The sequence below is a fragment of the Cannabis sativa genome, chromosome 2 (genome assembly GCF_029168945.1).
Source record: "Cannabis sativa cultivar Pink pepper isolate KNU-18-1 chromosome 2, ASM2916894v1, whole genome shotgun sequence".
In the NCBI taxonomy this organism is placed as follows: Eukaryota; Viridiplantae; Streptophyta; class Magnoliopsida; order Rosales; family Cannabaceae; genus Cannabis; species Cannabis sativa.
This window is the reverse complement of record NC_083602.1, coordinates 26,905,567-26,921,266: the sequence shown is the minus strand read 5'-3', so window position 1 is coordinate 26,921,266 and position 15,700 is coordinate 26,905,567. Positions and strand designations below refer to the sequence as shown.

Here is a 15,700-nt window from a genome sequence, read left to right as displayed (position 1 = left end):
CTACTGCACAAAACAGAGGAATTTACTTAAGAGTGAAACAATGAACATTTTCTTCGTTGAATAATTGCAATCTAATACAAATGCAATCAAATGAAGTATTCACAATCATAAATTTGAGCAAAGCAAATGGCCTACGACAGCTCTATCCTTTTCCCCACAAAATTTTTTTGTACATTCCCTTACAAAAACTAACGAACAAAAACAATTAGGGTAAAAAATCCCTCTAATTTTTAATTTTTCTCAAGATTTTGCACGACGACTGAACATATTGCTAAGTACATTATTTTGTTTGTAAAAATCCTCGAACTTCTATCAGGAAACTGTTAAGATTTTTCCTGAAAATGTGAAAGTTCTTACGATCAAGGGTTGACGATAGCTGATTTGCACTTGTTAAAGAATGCAGTGCATTAGCCAGTCTTGATTTAAATGTTGGATTTGGCTGCCTCTCTATTAACTCGTGGCCGAGTCTCTGAAAGCCAAGTACCAACTCAGAAAACCATACATTTCAATAAGGAAAATATGAGGATAACTCAAAAATAGGAATAAGTAAATCAAGTACCTGGTAAAGGGTTTGTTCGCATAGTAACAGCGGAAGAAGAGCATCAGCTGCGCTGCTGATCAGGTCTGGGCTGAAGTCACAAACAAAGCTTTTGTTGTTAATAGCGAAACAAGTAGAATTGGTGCATCTGAATTTTGTACAGGAAGTTTACCTGTAATCCTCGAAAAGGAGTAACTGCAGTAACGAACGGAGGAATTGACCTAAAATGCCTTCGGCAGCATTAGAGCCAAGACCGAGTCTACCACCATTTGTATCCGCATAGTGATAAGAAGCAATAGCTCTTAAAGATCTCAGACACATATCAATCACTTCTGTATCCTAACAAATAATAAAGAAACCGTTTCTATTATTTTCTTGACCAAAGCAAGAACCTTAGACACATAAGAATTCTCATAAAAATGGTTAAGTCAATAACAATGGATGCAATATGATGTACCTGATGGTGAAGACCAAATTCAATTGTTCCAATTACATGAGAAAAGGCCTCCTTGTTTAGCTTTGCAACTGTCTCTGGATAAACCTCCAGCATATGTGATAGAAGTGAAAAGTACTGCACAAGAACACAATCAGAAAAATATTAGCAGATTGTCACCATGGAATTAAAATCGTCGTCATTGTTGTAACAAAATACTATCCAATCTTACATCATAACACAGCTTGGGATATTTCAGCAGGTCCAAAGTTATCAAAGGCGTAACAATGTGAAGACCATAGTATACAACCTGCCAAACACCAATGCATCAGTGACAAACCCCAACTATTCTATATATTAATATCGTCTTAGGAATGACATCCGAATTACCTGAGATATATTTGTGCCTGGTGAATCAGCAGAATCAGATGAAAAGTCAACCTACAATGGAATGTTTAGCATGAACGGTAGAGTTTGGAAAGTAGGGTGAACAACAATCTTTTATGTGCAAACAACAAATAAGCCATACCAGATCTTTCGAGCAAAGATTAGAAAGGAGTTGAAGAAGAGCACGTAAATCCTTGTACTTGTCAGTTTTTGCTTCACTTAGCAAACTGCTTGAAAGACTTATCGATATCTGGAATAACAAAGAGCTAAATGAGTGATAGAATTTGATTAAGTTAATAGTTCAGAATTGAGACTATCTAGGATGGGATCCCTGACCAGTTTTTTATTTCCTTTCCTTTTCTTTTAATTTTATATTATTTCAATGGATGTTTGCTTCAAATTAATATTCAGAAGAAAACAGAGGAAAAGTACCTTGCCAATATTGTGCGACGAGTAAAGGTGAATCAAATTCGTGCAAAAGTTAACTACAGCAGCAGTTTCTTGAGCCTCTAGATAGCTTATTTGTCCATCAACCCAATCAACAACAAACTTGAGTAGCAGATAAACAACTGCAGACTAATCAGAAATTAAAAGATAAGCGCAAATAAGCGGATCCCCATGGTGTCACTTGTATTTTCAAGAGTAAAGAAAACTGGTTTTTTGTCCCAATTATGATTATCAGATGGCTCTGAAAATACGTAGTTATATGTTTAACAACAGTCCTGCTGAAACCTCCAATCTTTTAGGAGACAAGAAATTCAAACATATTACGAAGTAGGTCCAATTACGATTAGAGCAGGAAACCAACAAACCATAAGCCTAAGTAATCAAAGATATACAAAGATCAAAGAAAAATAACTGAAGAATTCAATGCAATTTCCACGAATAAAGAAAGTTACACAAGAGTATCAGTTTTCATGGTGCAAATAGTACCTCATGTTTGTAAACATCAAGCAATACTAAGATAGGATTCATTACAGAGAATCCCAACTCATAGATTGCTTTCTGTGTTCGAGGCTCTGAGGCATTAGCTGCTCCACGAAGCCGCTCCAATAAGCAGCTGACCTAAAGGATGCTGAATATTATGTTATTCTTGAATAGGAATTAGCTAATGAATCTATCTCAAGTCTTTTATCCTCACCGAATGGATTATATCTGGTTGTTGAGCAACACTTTTGAAGTCATTCTTTGTTGAAAGTTCCACAAAATATGTTGTCATATGACCCATGAGATTCCTTACATACCTTTGAAGAAATAGTAGACATACATTAACATTTACAATTAAATTACATCTACACTTTGACAAGATCAAATTTTATAGTTTAGAAAAAGGAAAACTTACTGGTTTGATAACTCCAGATTACTCAGGCCAGATGCTGACCGAACAAGGGTTTGAGCAAGCGATCGCTGAAAGGAAGGAGAAAATTTTTCTGTAAACAAAGAGAACAATAGAGAAAGTACAAGGCATGGCATATTATGTTCAACCTGGTGCACTGTGTTTAACAGTAGCAGCGTCTTATCATTAGCAAAAGCACTTGCTAGGTCACGCCAGGAATCCTGCAAGTGTGATTAATGTAAATTATTAACAAAGATCTGCACAGTGTACACCCTTGCTTACATGAAAATAAAACAAATAAGCACTGTTGCACGAAAAGCTCAAGTTCTTAAGAAGTGTCAAGCTTTTAAGGTTAGAAGGTTATATTAGGGACCCTCTTTAATCATATTCTTTTATACCTTGTCTATAGTTACAAATATTTTTGTATGGAAAGTGATTAGAATCAAAGGGTCAAAAATGATTTCCCTACAGCAAGTGATTCTTTTTTTTTTGGGGGGACAGACAGACCCTATAAGTTTATATGTATGTCTGATCATAGATATAAATCATGTTATTACAGTGTAAAACATCAGAAGATCCATAACAAAATAAAATGGAAAGAGGATCCTAGCCAGATTCAAGATCATCTAAATCTTTAAATCAAATTGACGAGAAAGATCTTATAAGGAGTAACCATGCCTTTGAAAAGTTTATAGACAAAAGAAAAAAAGCTGTTATAAAATTTCTTCATGAAAATTCTCTTCTATGAGTTATGTTTTAAGATTCTAGTTATTTCCAATTTTATTTTTAATAGACACTAAAACGTTGGACGAAAGGTCAATCCAAATTTTTTACTCATAGAACTCTAATATATTTCAAGCATTTTGACACTCTGAAAGATTGAGTGACTCACCAATTGAACAAGATGCGCACAAATATGTTTCCGCTGAACAAGTGAATGAAGTAGCTGGTAACAAGTGAGCGCCTGAAAAATAAGGACAAAAGCATGACACCCGCAATACACATAATCATATTGCTTAAAAGTAATTTCATGTCTCTATATGCATACATGCAATAGGACATGCATAAAAGTCTAGCTGAAACAGCACCAAAACATACCTGTAGATCTTTCTCTCCAGGATATGTAACTAGTGCTGTTAGGGATATTCGAATAATAATGTCAAGCACAAGTTTTCCTTGATTATGTAGTCCAAAAAAGGTCATTAAAACTTTCTTGGAGTTTGTATCTGTATTTTCTTCAGGTGGCATTATATATGTGCAAGACCATCTTCCAAGGAACCATATAACAGCCTGCACAAATCATACGTTCACCACATCTAAACTCATAGCATCATTTAACAAGTAAATTTATACAGATCAAAAACTTCACTATGAATATTTAAAAAATAACGTAATATCATGTCAACACAACCAACAGAAACCTAAAATTCATGTGACCTGGACATTCTACATTCAAGGTTGGAGAGTAAATTATTTGGCCAAAGATTGATGGTATCGCAATTTTTCAATTTTATTAGTAGCTAAGGACCCATGGTCATAGCAACACAACAGAATTGGACAAGGCCAAGAAGAGTCTAAAAGACTTAGAAGGCACCAAGACAGAGGCTGAATTTACTATGACCCAAATTTTAATTTTATTAGTAGCTGTAGGTTTCAGCTAGATCAAATTCTGCAAAAGTTACCATGTATGGACTTTACCCGACATAACAACACAACAGGTAAGATGCAAATAAAATGGTACTACCTCCATGAGTCGAGGACTGAACACTGAGGCTCTTATTTCTGGGTTTAAACTCTGCTCGGCAAATCCTACGATTGAGCTGGATTAAATAGAGTGATCATCAGTAGAGAAACACATACTAAACCTTCATATTCCCTCTGCTTTCAAAGGTGAAAAAAGAAATTTGATATGACATTGAAACATGGATATGGAATATCGACGTAATTTGTAAAATTAGGCCAACAAGCCGAATTCGTAGAAATAGTAATGCAGGTAATTTCCAAAATAGAAGACGTGGAGATGCATCAGTAACTGCCTTGGAATTACAAGAGCTCAAGGATTTGAATGATCTTAACCTTGATCATTGTGGCTGTGCAACCCAAGGGGGCCTTGGCCCCTCCCAATTTTTATTTATTTTTTATTTTCTAATATTATTATATGTAATTTATATAGCTATACTTGATATTTTGAAAAAATTATATTTTGGCCCGCGTTAATTTATTTTCTTAGCATTTTCCCACCCCTAATTGATGGAGCTACCTCCATCCCTGGCCAGGATCTATTACTCTATAATCTTAGCTTGACAAGAAAATAAGGCCCGCTGATTGACAGATAGAAACAACATTTCACCTGCTAAGTATAATGACTGGATGCTGCTCTGCCTCGACAATATCAGAAAAATGGGTTTGTATGGCATTTGGAATCTGGATATACGTAAGCAAAACATCAGACAAAACCATGAGCAATGACACGCCACCTTGGATAATGTAAGAAAGAAAAATAAACTCAAGAATGAAAAGATATAATACTGTGATAAAATAAGACAAGGCATTAAGAAACAGTGTCTTCACATGTACCAAAAAGTAGAATAACAGGATTGAGATGATAAGCGATAAAATTAATAACGGAAAATATTAGCAAGGCAAGTTACCAATGGTGTTTCTCCCTCCCCTTCATCAGAGATTACATGGCCGGTGATTAATAACAATGAGTATATTTCTTCCAGAGTTTCAGTTTGATCATCAATTCCCCTACCCTACAAATAAAGTAAAATAGTTTGAGGAATAAGCAACTGCAATATGGAAAAAAAACTCTAGCTTATGCCGTTCAAAGATAAGAGCAAAATAAAAGACACCAAAAGAATAAGATAGCCTCCAAGAAACACATTTGTGGTTTCTAAGTACAAGCAGTAAACTCCTTGTGCATTAATGACAAAGCAAGGAGCCAGTGAAAGTGATTAATAACAATAAGTATGTTTCTTCCAAAGTTTCAGTGTGATCACAATACTAATTACTTCTCCCAATCCAGTCTAAAATAGAAAAAGGAAAAAGCTCTCACTTTCACACCAAACAAGCACAAAATAAGCCTAATGCATGAGATCTTATTATATCATGTGAAATAAATACAATTGCTGCATAGACTTAAGAGGAACAGAGTAGAAAAAAAACTCAAAACCAATAGATGGTACTGAACTTCAGATATCAAAAGTAAAGAACACCTTAGTAAGCCGTGCAAAGCGCTCAGAGAAGAGCGTAGCGAGCAAAGGGATTGTGACATCAATTGCTGCTCTTGCAATCAGAGCATAGGAGCCCAATCTTTCATCCATGGCTGCAATCGTTAAAAAATAAAAATCAAAGACAACAAGATGGATCAAGAATATGATGCCGTAATAAGTAATGCACTAGTTATTATCATCTCAACTTATTTTTAATATGCCAACTGATAAAAAATTTATCAATGCCATAATTTGAGTTTTCCATAGCATTTTCCCGTACCAGAAATGGAAGCCTGAAGGTAACTGGAATCTACATCATCATTGAATGCTGATGCGGCAGCAACTATATGGTAAAAAAGGGACCAGCTGTCATTAGTGATGATACAAGAAGATGAAAAATGGAGGTTGTTTAAATATAGCCCAACAAAGTGACATGCCAAAATCACCTGTTAGCTCACACTCCACAATCAAGGCAAAGAGTTTGGCTGCAGCAATTCTCCCTTCAGGTGGAAGCAATGTAATTCCGCCATCCTTATTCAATGGCTGAAGGAGATGACAAAAACATTTTACCCCAGTTGGCTAATGATTAGAAAAGTTAGGGAAGAAAATGCAGACCATTCAATCAAACTCTAATAAAAGGAATTCAAAATAAGAAGATTGCTAATAATATACAACAAGGTCCTAAGCACACCAAGCAGAAAATATCCTAGCACTACGATTAAATAAACTTTATCATCTCACACTTATGGAATCTGATAAAGCCTAGAACGAAGGTTTAAACAATCCAAGCAGATAACATTCTTAGGGAACTTTACAAATGACAAGACACAATACAAAAAGCTGCATTATCCCACCTTGACGAGTCTGGAAATATAAACACCGGGAAATTATTAGGGGCAATGCATAGAGTAAAGAGAACTTAATGGAGCTTGGAATGAAGATTAAAAAAATGGATTGAACTAATGAGATTATTGTAATATTACATAGATAATTCATGTAAAAGGTTTTCTCCTCGAACATTATAATATAAATGGACAGTTAAAGTTTATGTCAAGTTCTCAATCATACACTGTAGTTTTATAATAATAATATTAATAATAAATAAAAAGTGCATCAGAAACAAATACCACAAGAAGGGCAGTCCAAGTATCTAATAAAATGTCACGCGCTTCCCAGCTCCAGGTTTCCTCTTCAGAGTTATTAGTCGTGAGGTTCTTAACAACTTCACTCATCAAGGTGGATAGCAGGGTCAGAGTACCAAAGGGCCTGAATACAGAAGCAAGATTATGAACTAACTTCTAAACAAGATGTTTTTAAGAAGGAATTCAGAAATTAAAGTTGCATAGAGACACTCTTACGCACATTATTTGCCTTAAATAGATAGTATTATGAGTTAATAATCACTCTGCCACTAACCTTACTGATTTCAATAGCTGGTCAAACACAGAGGGATTTGTAATAGTTGCAATAGACAATAATCCACGACAACCATCAAGCATCTCACTGAACAGTGAAAAATAAAATAAGTGTGAGAGAATTTGAAATGTAGATGCGAAATGCGAATAATAAATATAATCGTTAAAGATGGTCATGAGGGACATAACCTTTCACTCTTTCCATTTTCTATTGCTTTTGAAACAACATCAGGAGGATCGATCCACTGTATTATCCCAGAAAGCAATTGAAGCAGATGGTGCTCATGCATTTGCACATTATCTAAACCATTTACAATTTACTAAGTTAACGGTTACTCTTTTTTGATAAAGGATCTCAAAATAATAAGATGGACATAGAAACTTTACTAAGAGTACACGATAATTAAAGATTTCAAAAATGTTTATTATTTTTTTTATGGCTTAACAACAAAGTTGAAATTCCTTTCAAAACTTAAAAGTTAACCTTGAGTTTTCAGCAACAGGAAAACACATCATGCTGACTTCTTGGCACAAATTGACATCCGTGATGACATCGACAGTTTGTTAACAACATTCATTAACCAAACCAAACAAAAGAGAATTTCAAATGAAAATATTTAGTGTTCACAGATGTGATCAAATGATTGCATCTAATAATTTCCTGTACACGATTCCTCCCGGGTATCTACAGTTACTATTATAGTTTGTTGGTCCCCAACTATTGTAGGTCTAGGCGTGGGGGAGCCTAGTTTCAAGAAAAAAAATCTCATACAAAGAAAGTATGTAAACATCTTTTCTTTAAAGCCCTTGCAAAAAACAAATTCACAAAACTGTTGATCAAGTAAGCAAGGAAAAATTGTACCAGATGGAAATATTGTTCCTGTCAAGGAGCAGAATTGGACAATTAACTTTCGGGCAGAGACAGCGAGAGGACAGTCTAGCCAGTAGCCTTCACACGAAAACTTCTGTCTCAATGCTGCATATAAGCTCAAGAGCCATCCAATATGACTGCTAGTAACCAAAACCTCACGCCATGCAGGACCAGGCTAAACAACATCGAAGAGAACAAGAAGAAAAAGTTAATCCTAAGCATAATGATTGAAAGGTCTAATAATGCCACATAATATCAATGATCTATACATGAATATTAGGTTGTCTCAGTTAAAACCTAATGTAATCTATCAGGAAAGCTCAATAACTTGCCCATCATACTCACATTCGATTTCAATATTTAATACTTCATAAATCAGTATGCTGCATTAGCAATTGTTTACAAAATGAAATTCATACTATAGACAAGGAATTCCATAGAAAAATTGATACCTGCACCAAGTTACACTCAGATCTCTTAGATGAATCACTATCTTCCCTAACTCCAACCGAGAATGCACTTACTGCTGCACGACGGCTGTTGGTCGAGAAATCCCAGTTCAGGATTTGAAGCATAAGCCGAATCGCACCAGAACAAACTTTAACCTCCGGTACTTCAGAGTCTGACTCGATTATTCTATTTGTGACACTTAAAGCAGCATCCCGTACCCAGCAGTAGAAAGTCTATTTTATAAGTAGAATAGAAGACAATTAAAAAAGGCAAAGACTGTCTCAGATGAAACTTCAGAGTATAAACACTCAAAACTTATTGCAAACATATCAAGGAAAAGTGGAGAAACCTTTAAGTGGTCCTTCTCCAATGATTTTCGGCATAGCTCATGAAACTCCCTAGGAAGGCCCATTGCACTAGATGTTGAAGGAGAAAATTCAGATACCTATTACAATTAATACTTAGTCCACAAACTACCAATGTTGAACCAATATAAGTAAGAAAAAAAATCTAAGAAGCAATTCAAAACTTTGCAAAGACCAGTTCATAACTAGGATATATTAAAGGCTTCCAAAGAAAGACATATACCAGAGATTCCAGGAAATTGATTCCATAAAATTGCACATCTACACCGTGAATTCCAGAAACAGCCTGGTTTACCTGCATCTTTTAAATCATTAGAAATGGAAAGCAGAGACACTGAAGGTAAGGCTACAAGAAAATTGGACAGAATTTCAAGATCGAGTATTCGCTGTTATGGTTAATAATGCATTTAAGAATGGGACAGGCCAAGATGCAATCATTAATTCCCCCAAGCAAATATAAATATTTAGGACTCGTTTGGAGCGTCATATTAGGTCGTATTGTATTGTATTATATTGAATTGGATTATATATCATATTTTTATATAATACTATGCTAAACTTTAATTTATACTAAAATATTATATATTTAGGTGCCCATAAAAGTTAATATCACATATAGTTTTACATAAAAATATTGCATAAAATACAATTCAATATAATACTATATAATACAATACGGTGTAATACGGCGTACCAAACGAACCCTTAAAGAACAATAAGTCAAGAGACTAAAGGAAATAGTTCTTGAGCAGTTTGTTAATGATGTACACACTAATATAAAAGAGTAATTTGTGGCACAAATACCTAAGTTTAATTTTTGACGGTAATAATACTTAAGTTATATTTCTGGAACTTTTAAGTAAGTTAAATGTCAAGTCAATGATCACATGGCAGTCCCTGACTCGTCTAGGTCATTAAATTTTTTATTTTTTATTTAAAAAGTAATTTAAATATACCAATAAGAAAATGATATGTGGATAATGACTTGACACTTAACAGCCAGATACTAACGGAAGTTCTAGAAATATAACTATAGTATTATTACTGTCAAAAATTAAACTTAGATATTTATCTGCAACCAAGAGTTAAACTTAAGTATTTATGCCACAAATTACTCCAATAAAACATAAAGATAAATGAGATGTAAATACCTGATAGAAAAATGACTCCTTCTCCGCAACTACAAAATCAAGCCTACATGCAAACATGAATGGTTTCATTTCTCTTCAACTGATGATAATACTCTAGCAAAGGTCAATAATTATATAAACAATCCACTTGCTTGTGCTTGCATGAAAAATGATAATTAGCCAAAATGCATGATCCCCATCACACCCCACATGAAATACTGGAGTAAATAATGCTTAGAGCATGACGTATTATCACTATGCCAAGAAATTGGCTTGTCTCGACAAGAATTATATTCTTTACTGAAAAATTCTTACCAGCCCCTTTTCAAAAGTTGAGCAGCCACAGAAGAAACCTTAGCTTGAACATAGCCCTCAGGAGAATTAGCGTGTTGCATAACATAACACAAACAAAAACTGCAAGAAAAATATTTATTAATAGAACCATACACAAGAATCTCAATCAAGTACTAGTTTACTAAAATTATACTTATGCATTTTCATCCTGGCATAACCAACCAAGGTACGAACTGATATATATTTAAGTACGGTATTATATAACTAGCTGAAATGTTTAATCTAAAAACAAAAATAAGTCAAAAAATAAATGTAACTGTGATATGACCTAATCAAGTTTCTCTTGTCATCAGAAGTAAGCACACTCCATTCTCTTATAGCTGCATCTCGAATTGCTGCTGCAGCTTGAAATCTTGCATTTGCCACCAGAGAATTCTCTGGGACAAGAAATCATTATCAGCATTGGCATATCAAAAGAGCTGCACTGAGCACTAAACTAAAACAAATTGTTTTACAATACTGAATAGAGTATTCATCATATTTGCACGGAATAACTTATATGAGATGTAAATCCTCTGCAGATGCCTAAGCTATATCTGCATACTACCATATAAAAAATGTTCCACAGGCCAATGGTGACACGATCATTGAGTGCAAAAGAACAATATTGAAGTTAATCACCGCATCAAATATTTGTGCAATATCAACTTACCAAGGATGTATTTACAAGCTTGATATGGCTGTTGGGACTGGGACAGCGACAATAGAGTTGCCTCAGCCTCAGCTGGATTCATGTGCATCTGCTTAAGGATAACAAACGTGTGTTAGTGTAGTTTTTACATGTGAACAAAAACTGCAATGTCATTAGGGATTAATGTCAAGTGAGAGTCTAAGCTATAGCCAAAATTGACTACAATAAATAGCTCACTCGGCAAATGAACATCACATGAGCAATTTAAGCTCATAACTTGTCAAACAAAATTCAATAACATATCTCAATCCAAATAGTTGCAAAGTCCAGGTGAAAAAGAAAATTCCTTTATGGGTACTAAACTCCAATACTTTTATGTTCTTCTATTCACCGATTCCCAACAACTTGGATTTTCGAGTCCTAAATTTTTCTTGGCTTGAAAATAAGAAAGTGGGTTTCTTTTGATTAACATCGACAACGCTCCAAAGTTCAATCTTTCTAACAAGTTTCGGTAAATGTGAAAGTTGATTTGTTGTATTATCATCGATAACCCTTTTAAATTTTTTTCAACAACCAAAAAGAGCAAGAGAGACTTAACACCTGAATGGAAGTACAAGCAAGCTCGATAGCGTGCATGGTGGACAGAAGTTGGGCCAAATCCTGTGACCCACCTATCTCTGAAAACCCTTGCATCCTCAACTATCTGGATATCAATGAAAACTAAGTCAAAGATTCAATCTTTAGTTTCTGAACCACCACAATAACATTCATATTACCCAAAAAGAGGGAGATAGAGAGAGAGAGACTCAAAATAGTAATATTCATTTAATACCTTAGTCTCACTACAGAGAGATTACAGATTGGATTGGACACAGAATGATATCATTTACAACTTACATAACAGAAGGGGTTATTATAATATAGACAAGACTGACAAAGAAAGAGTGTAAAGAAACATCAGTTGAAGGTGCCCTCTGTGCTGCTCTGTGTTGTTGGGCCTTTTCTCCCTATGCTACCAAATTTTCTTATTTGCTAAAGTACCCTCATATTTCTTGTAATTTCCTTTTGCCCCTCTATAAAATTTAACAGCTTGTGATTATCTATAACCTAGTCACTAACGTCCCGTCCCTTGTGCCAACTCCTTCACTGGGACTTATTCCCTCTCGCAGCTACCAAGTTCAGTGCGCACACAAATTCAAGGTAAACACTCAACTTTCTCTTATGTCATATTCAACCACGAATGACCCCTTTCAACTAGGGTTTTTCAGCTGCGTATTTTTACTTGGATATGGATGTTGTTGGCTTCTTTCTTTTTCTGGTCTCCTATTTCTTGTTTTCACAAACTCCATGCTTGTAAATTCTAATGATTTTAGCATATTACTTTACGTTTGAATGCTTATGATGACCAAGTTTTAGGAGTTCATTCTGGCATTGAATTACCATACTAGTCATTCAACTTTTTATGCAAATTTTGATTTTTTGTAAGTGGATTTTCTTCTCTTTTGTGTTATAGCTCTGAAAGATTGTCACTTTTTGATAATATTATTGTTGCTTTTAATTTAAGCAGGAGCTAGACAAAGCAGAAGTTAATTGTTATTGAATGGTTCAGCTTGAGGTTATGCTATTTCCCTGGTATTAGAATTTTCTCTAAAGTTCTTTTGTAGTTATTTTTTGTGTTTATTTACTTAAAGGTTGGTGGAGAGATGGGGTATACAATGACCCAGCAGAGTTCTATGATTGGTGGTCATAGTTTGCATAGATTTTCCAGACATGATCCCTGTTGTGCCACTGGCCGTAGCTCTAGTATTAAAGTATCCGTTGTTCACATGAATGGCTATAGTGAGTGTAATCGTTTAGGGTGGATAGTACAATTTGGGTCCAAAAGAAAGGTTTGCTTCTCACGGTTTGTAGGTTTGCAGAGAAGTATTAGCCTTAGTAGTGTAGATGTAGTTGATCAGGATGAAATTGAATGGACCTCTGATGCATATGAAATGAATGTTGAGCAAAAATCTGAACAGAAAATGAATATGAAGAGGACTGGTGAACCTTCAACGATGAATTTGAACGGACGCTTTGTTCAAAACAATGAGAAAACCAACAATGATAATCTTCAGTATTTTTGCAGCCGTGGAAAGGTAATGGAAGCGTTAGGGTTGATTGATGTTATGGCCCGTCTTAACCAAATTCCAGACTTGCAGTGTTGTATAAACTTAATCCGGGGTCTTATCAAAATTGATAAAGTAGACAAGGCTGCCAAGGTCCTGAAAATCACCATCATGTCCGGTAGGATTCTGGATATCATTACATACAACATGATGGTCAGTGCTCTCTGTAAGAGAAGGATGTTCAAGTCTGCCATTGATCTCTTGGAAGACATGAGCTTGAGTGGTTGCCCTCCAGATGTTATTACTTATAATACAATAATACGCTTCCTGTTTGATAATGGAAACTTTGATCAGGCTATTGGATTTTGGAAGGACCAACTGAGAAAGGGATGTCCTCCTTATCTAGTTACCTACACAGTTCTCATTAAGCTAGTTTGCAAGCACATGGGAACTGTTAAAGCTATGGAGGTACTAGAAGAAATGGCAGTTGAGGGTTGTCACCCGGATATTGTTATCTACAACTCACTAATCAATTTCACTTGTAAACGGGGAAACTTTAAGGAAACGAGTTCAATTATGCGTAATCTTCTATCTCGCAGAATTGAGCCAACTGCTATTACTTATAATACCCTTCTCCATGCTCTTTGTGACCGTCGCTGCTGGGATGAAGTTGATGAGATTCTGAACATTATGAACGAGAGTTCACATCCCCCTACAGTTGTTACTTACAACATCTTGATTAATGCTTTGTGTAAATTCGGGATCATGGATCGTGCCATTAACTTTTTTGCTCAAATGGTCTCTCAGAATTGTTCTCCAGACATTATAACATATAATACACTCCTAGGCCCTCTCTGCAAAGAAGGAATGATGGATGAGGCCCTCCAACTACTTGATTTTCTAAGTGGCACCAGCTGTTCTCCTGACCTTATCACTTACAATATTGTGATTGATAAATTGGCTATGCTGGGTTATATGGAGAAAGCCATGGGACTGTATAATCAAATGATGGAAAATGGAATTGTTCCTGATGAAATTACCAACCAGTCCTTGATTTTCGGATTCTGCAGGGCTGATCTAGTTGAGGAAGCTGCAGTGGTGCTGATGGAGATGACTAAGAGAGGCCACAGGGTGAGAACTATCTCTTACAGAACAGTGATTAATTGTTTATGCAAAGATAACAAGGTGGATACTTCAATACAAATTTTGGAAATGATGATATCAAGGCGATGCATCCCAGACGAGTCGATCTACACAACTATCATTAAAGCTATAGCCGCTGCTGGTATGTCGGAAGAAGCTGGTGAACTGCGTAAAAAGTTGACTGGACTGAAGGTTCTTAGATAGGATTTCATCTTACTCATGTTGGAATAAACTGAGTTTTGTGAAAAGCTGCCATCTTGGTCAATAAATAGTTTCACTTTCTTAGGTGAAGTTTTGTATTATAATGTCGATTTAGTTTGTTTGGAGGATTAGTGGTTGAGCATAGTCATATTTTTGTAGTTTTTCCCCCTTGAAGGATAAATTATATTGAAAAGAGTTTATTATTATTATTTTTTCTGGAAAAGTGCGGCTAAATTACTAAAACTTTAATTTTACTAGCACATAAGTACAATTTTTTTTATATGGCTAAAGCATCAAAACGTTACTTTTTCTTTAGTACTAATCGTTGAATTTGACTTTTAGCCTGTTAATAGTCATCTGTGAGCATATGATTTTTTCATATTTTGGTATTTTGACCACCAGAAATATAAAGTTTTAGTACTTCTACCAACTAATAAATCTGCTAGTAAACACAAATTATATGTACTTAAATTTTCCAAATTTATTGTTTAGAAAATAAAAATAAATTGTAGGATTTTATTACAATATTGCCCAAATTTAAAATATTACAGTGCAAGAAAATTTTATTACATAATCTTATACAAAATATATACTATTATTATAAATATTTTATTGTGTCCATTAATAAAATTAATTATAGAACTTACTATGTAGAATACTTTTCAATTGATATTATTCATTCATGATTATTACTAAATAAATTTAACAATGTATATTAATTTTAAAAATATTAAACTATTAAATTTTGATCCTATGGCGAACAATAAAAAATGAATTTGAATTTCCATGCTTAATCTAGCTACTTAATCAAAAAAAAATATTAAAAAATATTTATTTTCACACTATATTAAAAATATGTATATACAACATATTTAAGTCAAGACTAAGGTGGAAAATAGCCCCAAACACATAGATAAGTTAAGTAAATATCAATTTTTTTAAAAGTTTAGCAAAATAATCAAATATAATAAAAAAATATAAAAATATCTATATTTTATGTAATTTTTTTAAGAAAAAAATTATATAATTATAAAGTTGTGTTATATAAATTTGCTAATATCTCATGTTAATTTATTATTGTTAACTCATAATTTCGTTAACTATAAATGAGACATTTTGTGAATTA

The 15,700-nt window shown here is 34.3% G+C and overlaps 2 protein-coding genes across 7 annotated transcripts; one reads left to right on the top strand and one right to left on the bottom strand.

Moving 5' to 3' along the window:
• Positions 1-21: 21 nt before the first annotated feature.
• On the bottom strand, positions 22-12,129 carry LOC133034902 (uncharacterized). 6 transcript variants are annotated; one of them, XM_061110396.1, is made up of 33 exons: positions 11,958-12,129; positions 11,726-11,828; positions 11,147-11,234; positions 10,763-10,871; positions 10,456-10,554; positions 10,162-10,204; positions 9,234-9,305; positions 8,995-9,090; positions 8,648-8,878; positions 8,187-8,370; positions 7,514-7,625; positions 7,326-7,412; positions 7,037-7,175; positions 6,356-6,452; positions 6,190-6,252; positions 5,913-6,022; positions 5,346-5,450; positions 5,045-5,118; positions 4,439-4,514; positions 3,793-3,984; positions 3,587-3,658; positions 2,844-2,915; positions 2,701-2,765; positions 2,500-2,602; positions 2,292-2,423; positions 1,791-1,934; positions 1,501-1,608; positions 1,362-1,412; positions 1,204-1,281; positions 996-1,109; positions 711-877; positions 560-629; positions 22-469 (listed from the first exon to the last, which is right to left on the bottom strand). In XM_061110396.1, the coding sequence occupies exons 2-33, from the start codon at positions 11,816-11,818 to the stop codon at positions 281-283; spliced, it is 3,435 nt and encodes a 1,144-aa protein (XP_060966379.1). In that variant the 5' UTR covers positions 11,819-11,828; positions 11,958-12,129; the 3' UTR covers positions 22-280. The 6 variants fall into 6 exon arrangements, 1 of the variants encoding a protein (XP_060966379.1); XR_009686222.1 differs by lacking the exons at positions 22-469; positions 560-629; positions 711-877; ... (1 more) ...; positions 1,204-1,281; positions 1,362-1,412 and having other exon boundaries at positions 1,791-1,927; positions 11,958-12,114; XR_009686224.1 differs by lacking the exons at positions 22-469; positions 560-629; positions 711-877; ... (2 more) ...; positions 1,362-1,412; positions 1,501-1,608 and having other exon boundaries at positions 1,791-1,927; positions 2,292-2,433; positions 11,958-12,114.
• Positions 12,130-12,185: 56 nt separating this feature from the next.
• Positions 12,186-14,797, top strand: LOC115719172 (pentatricopeptide repeat-containing protein At1g08610). Its single transcript, XM_061110397.1, has 3 exons — positions 12,186-12,325; positions 12,693-12,740; positions 12,817-14,797. The coding sequence occupies exons 2-3, from the start codon at positions 12,726-12,728 to the stop codon at positions 14,575-14,577; spliced, it is 1,776 nt and encodes a 591-aa protein (XP_060966380.1). The 5' UTR covers positions 12,186-12,325; positions 12,693-12,725; the 3' UTR covers positions 14,578-14,797.
• The last annotated feature ends 903 nt before the right edge of the window (positions 14,798-15,700 follow it).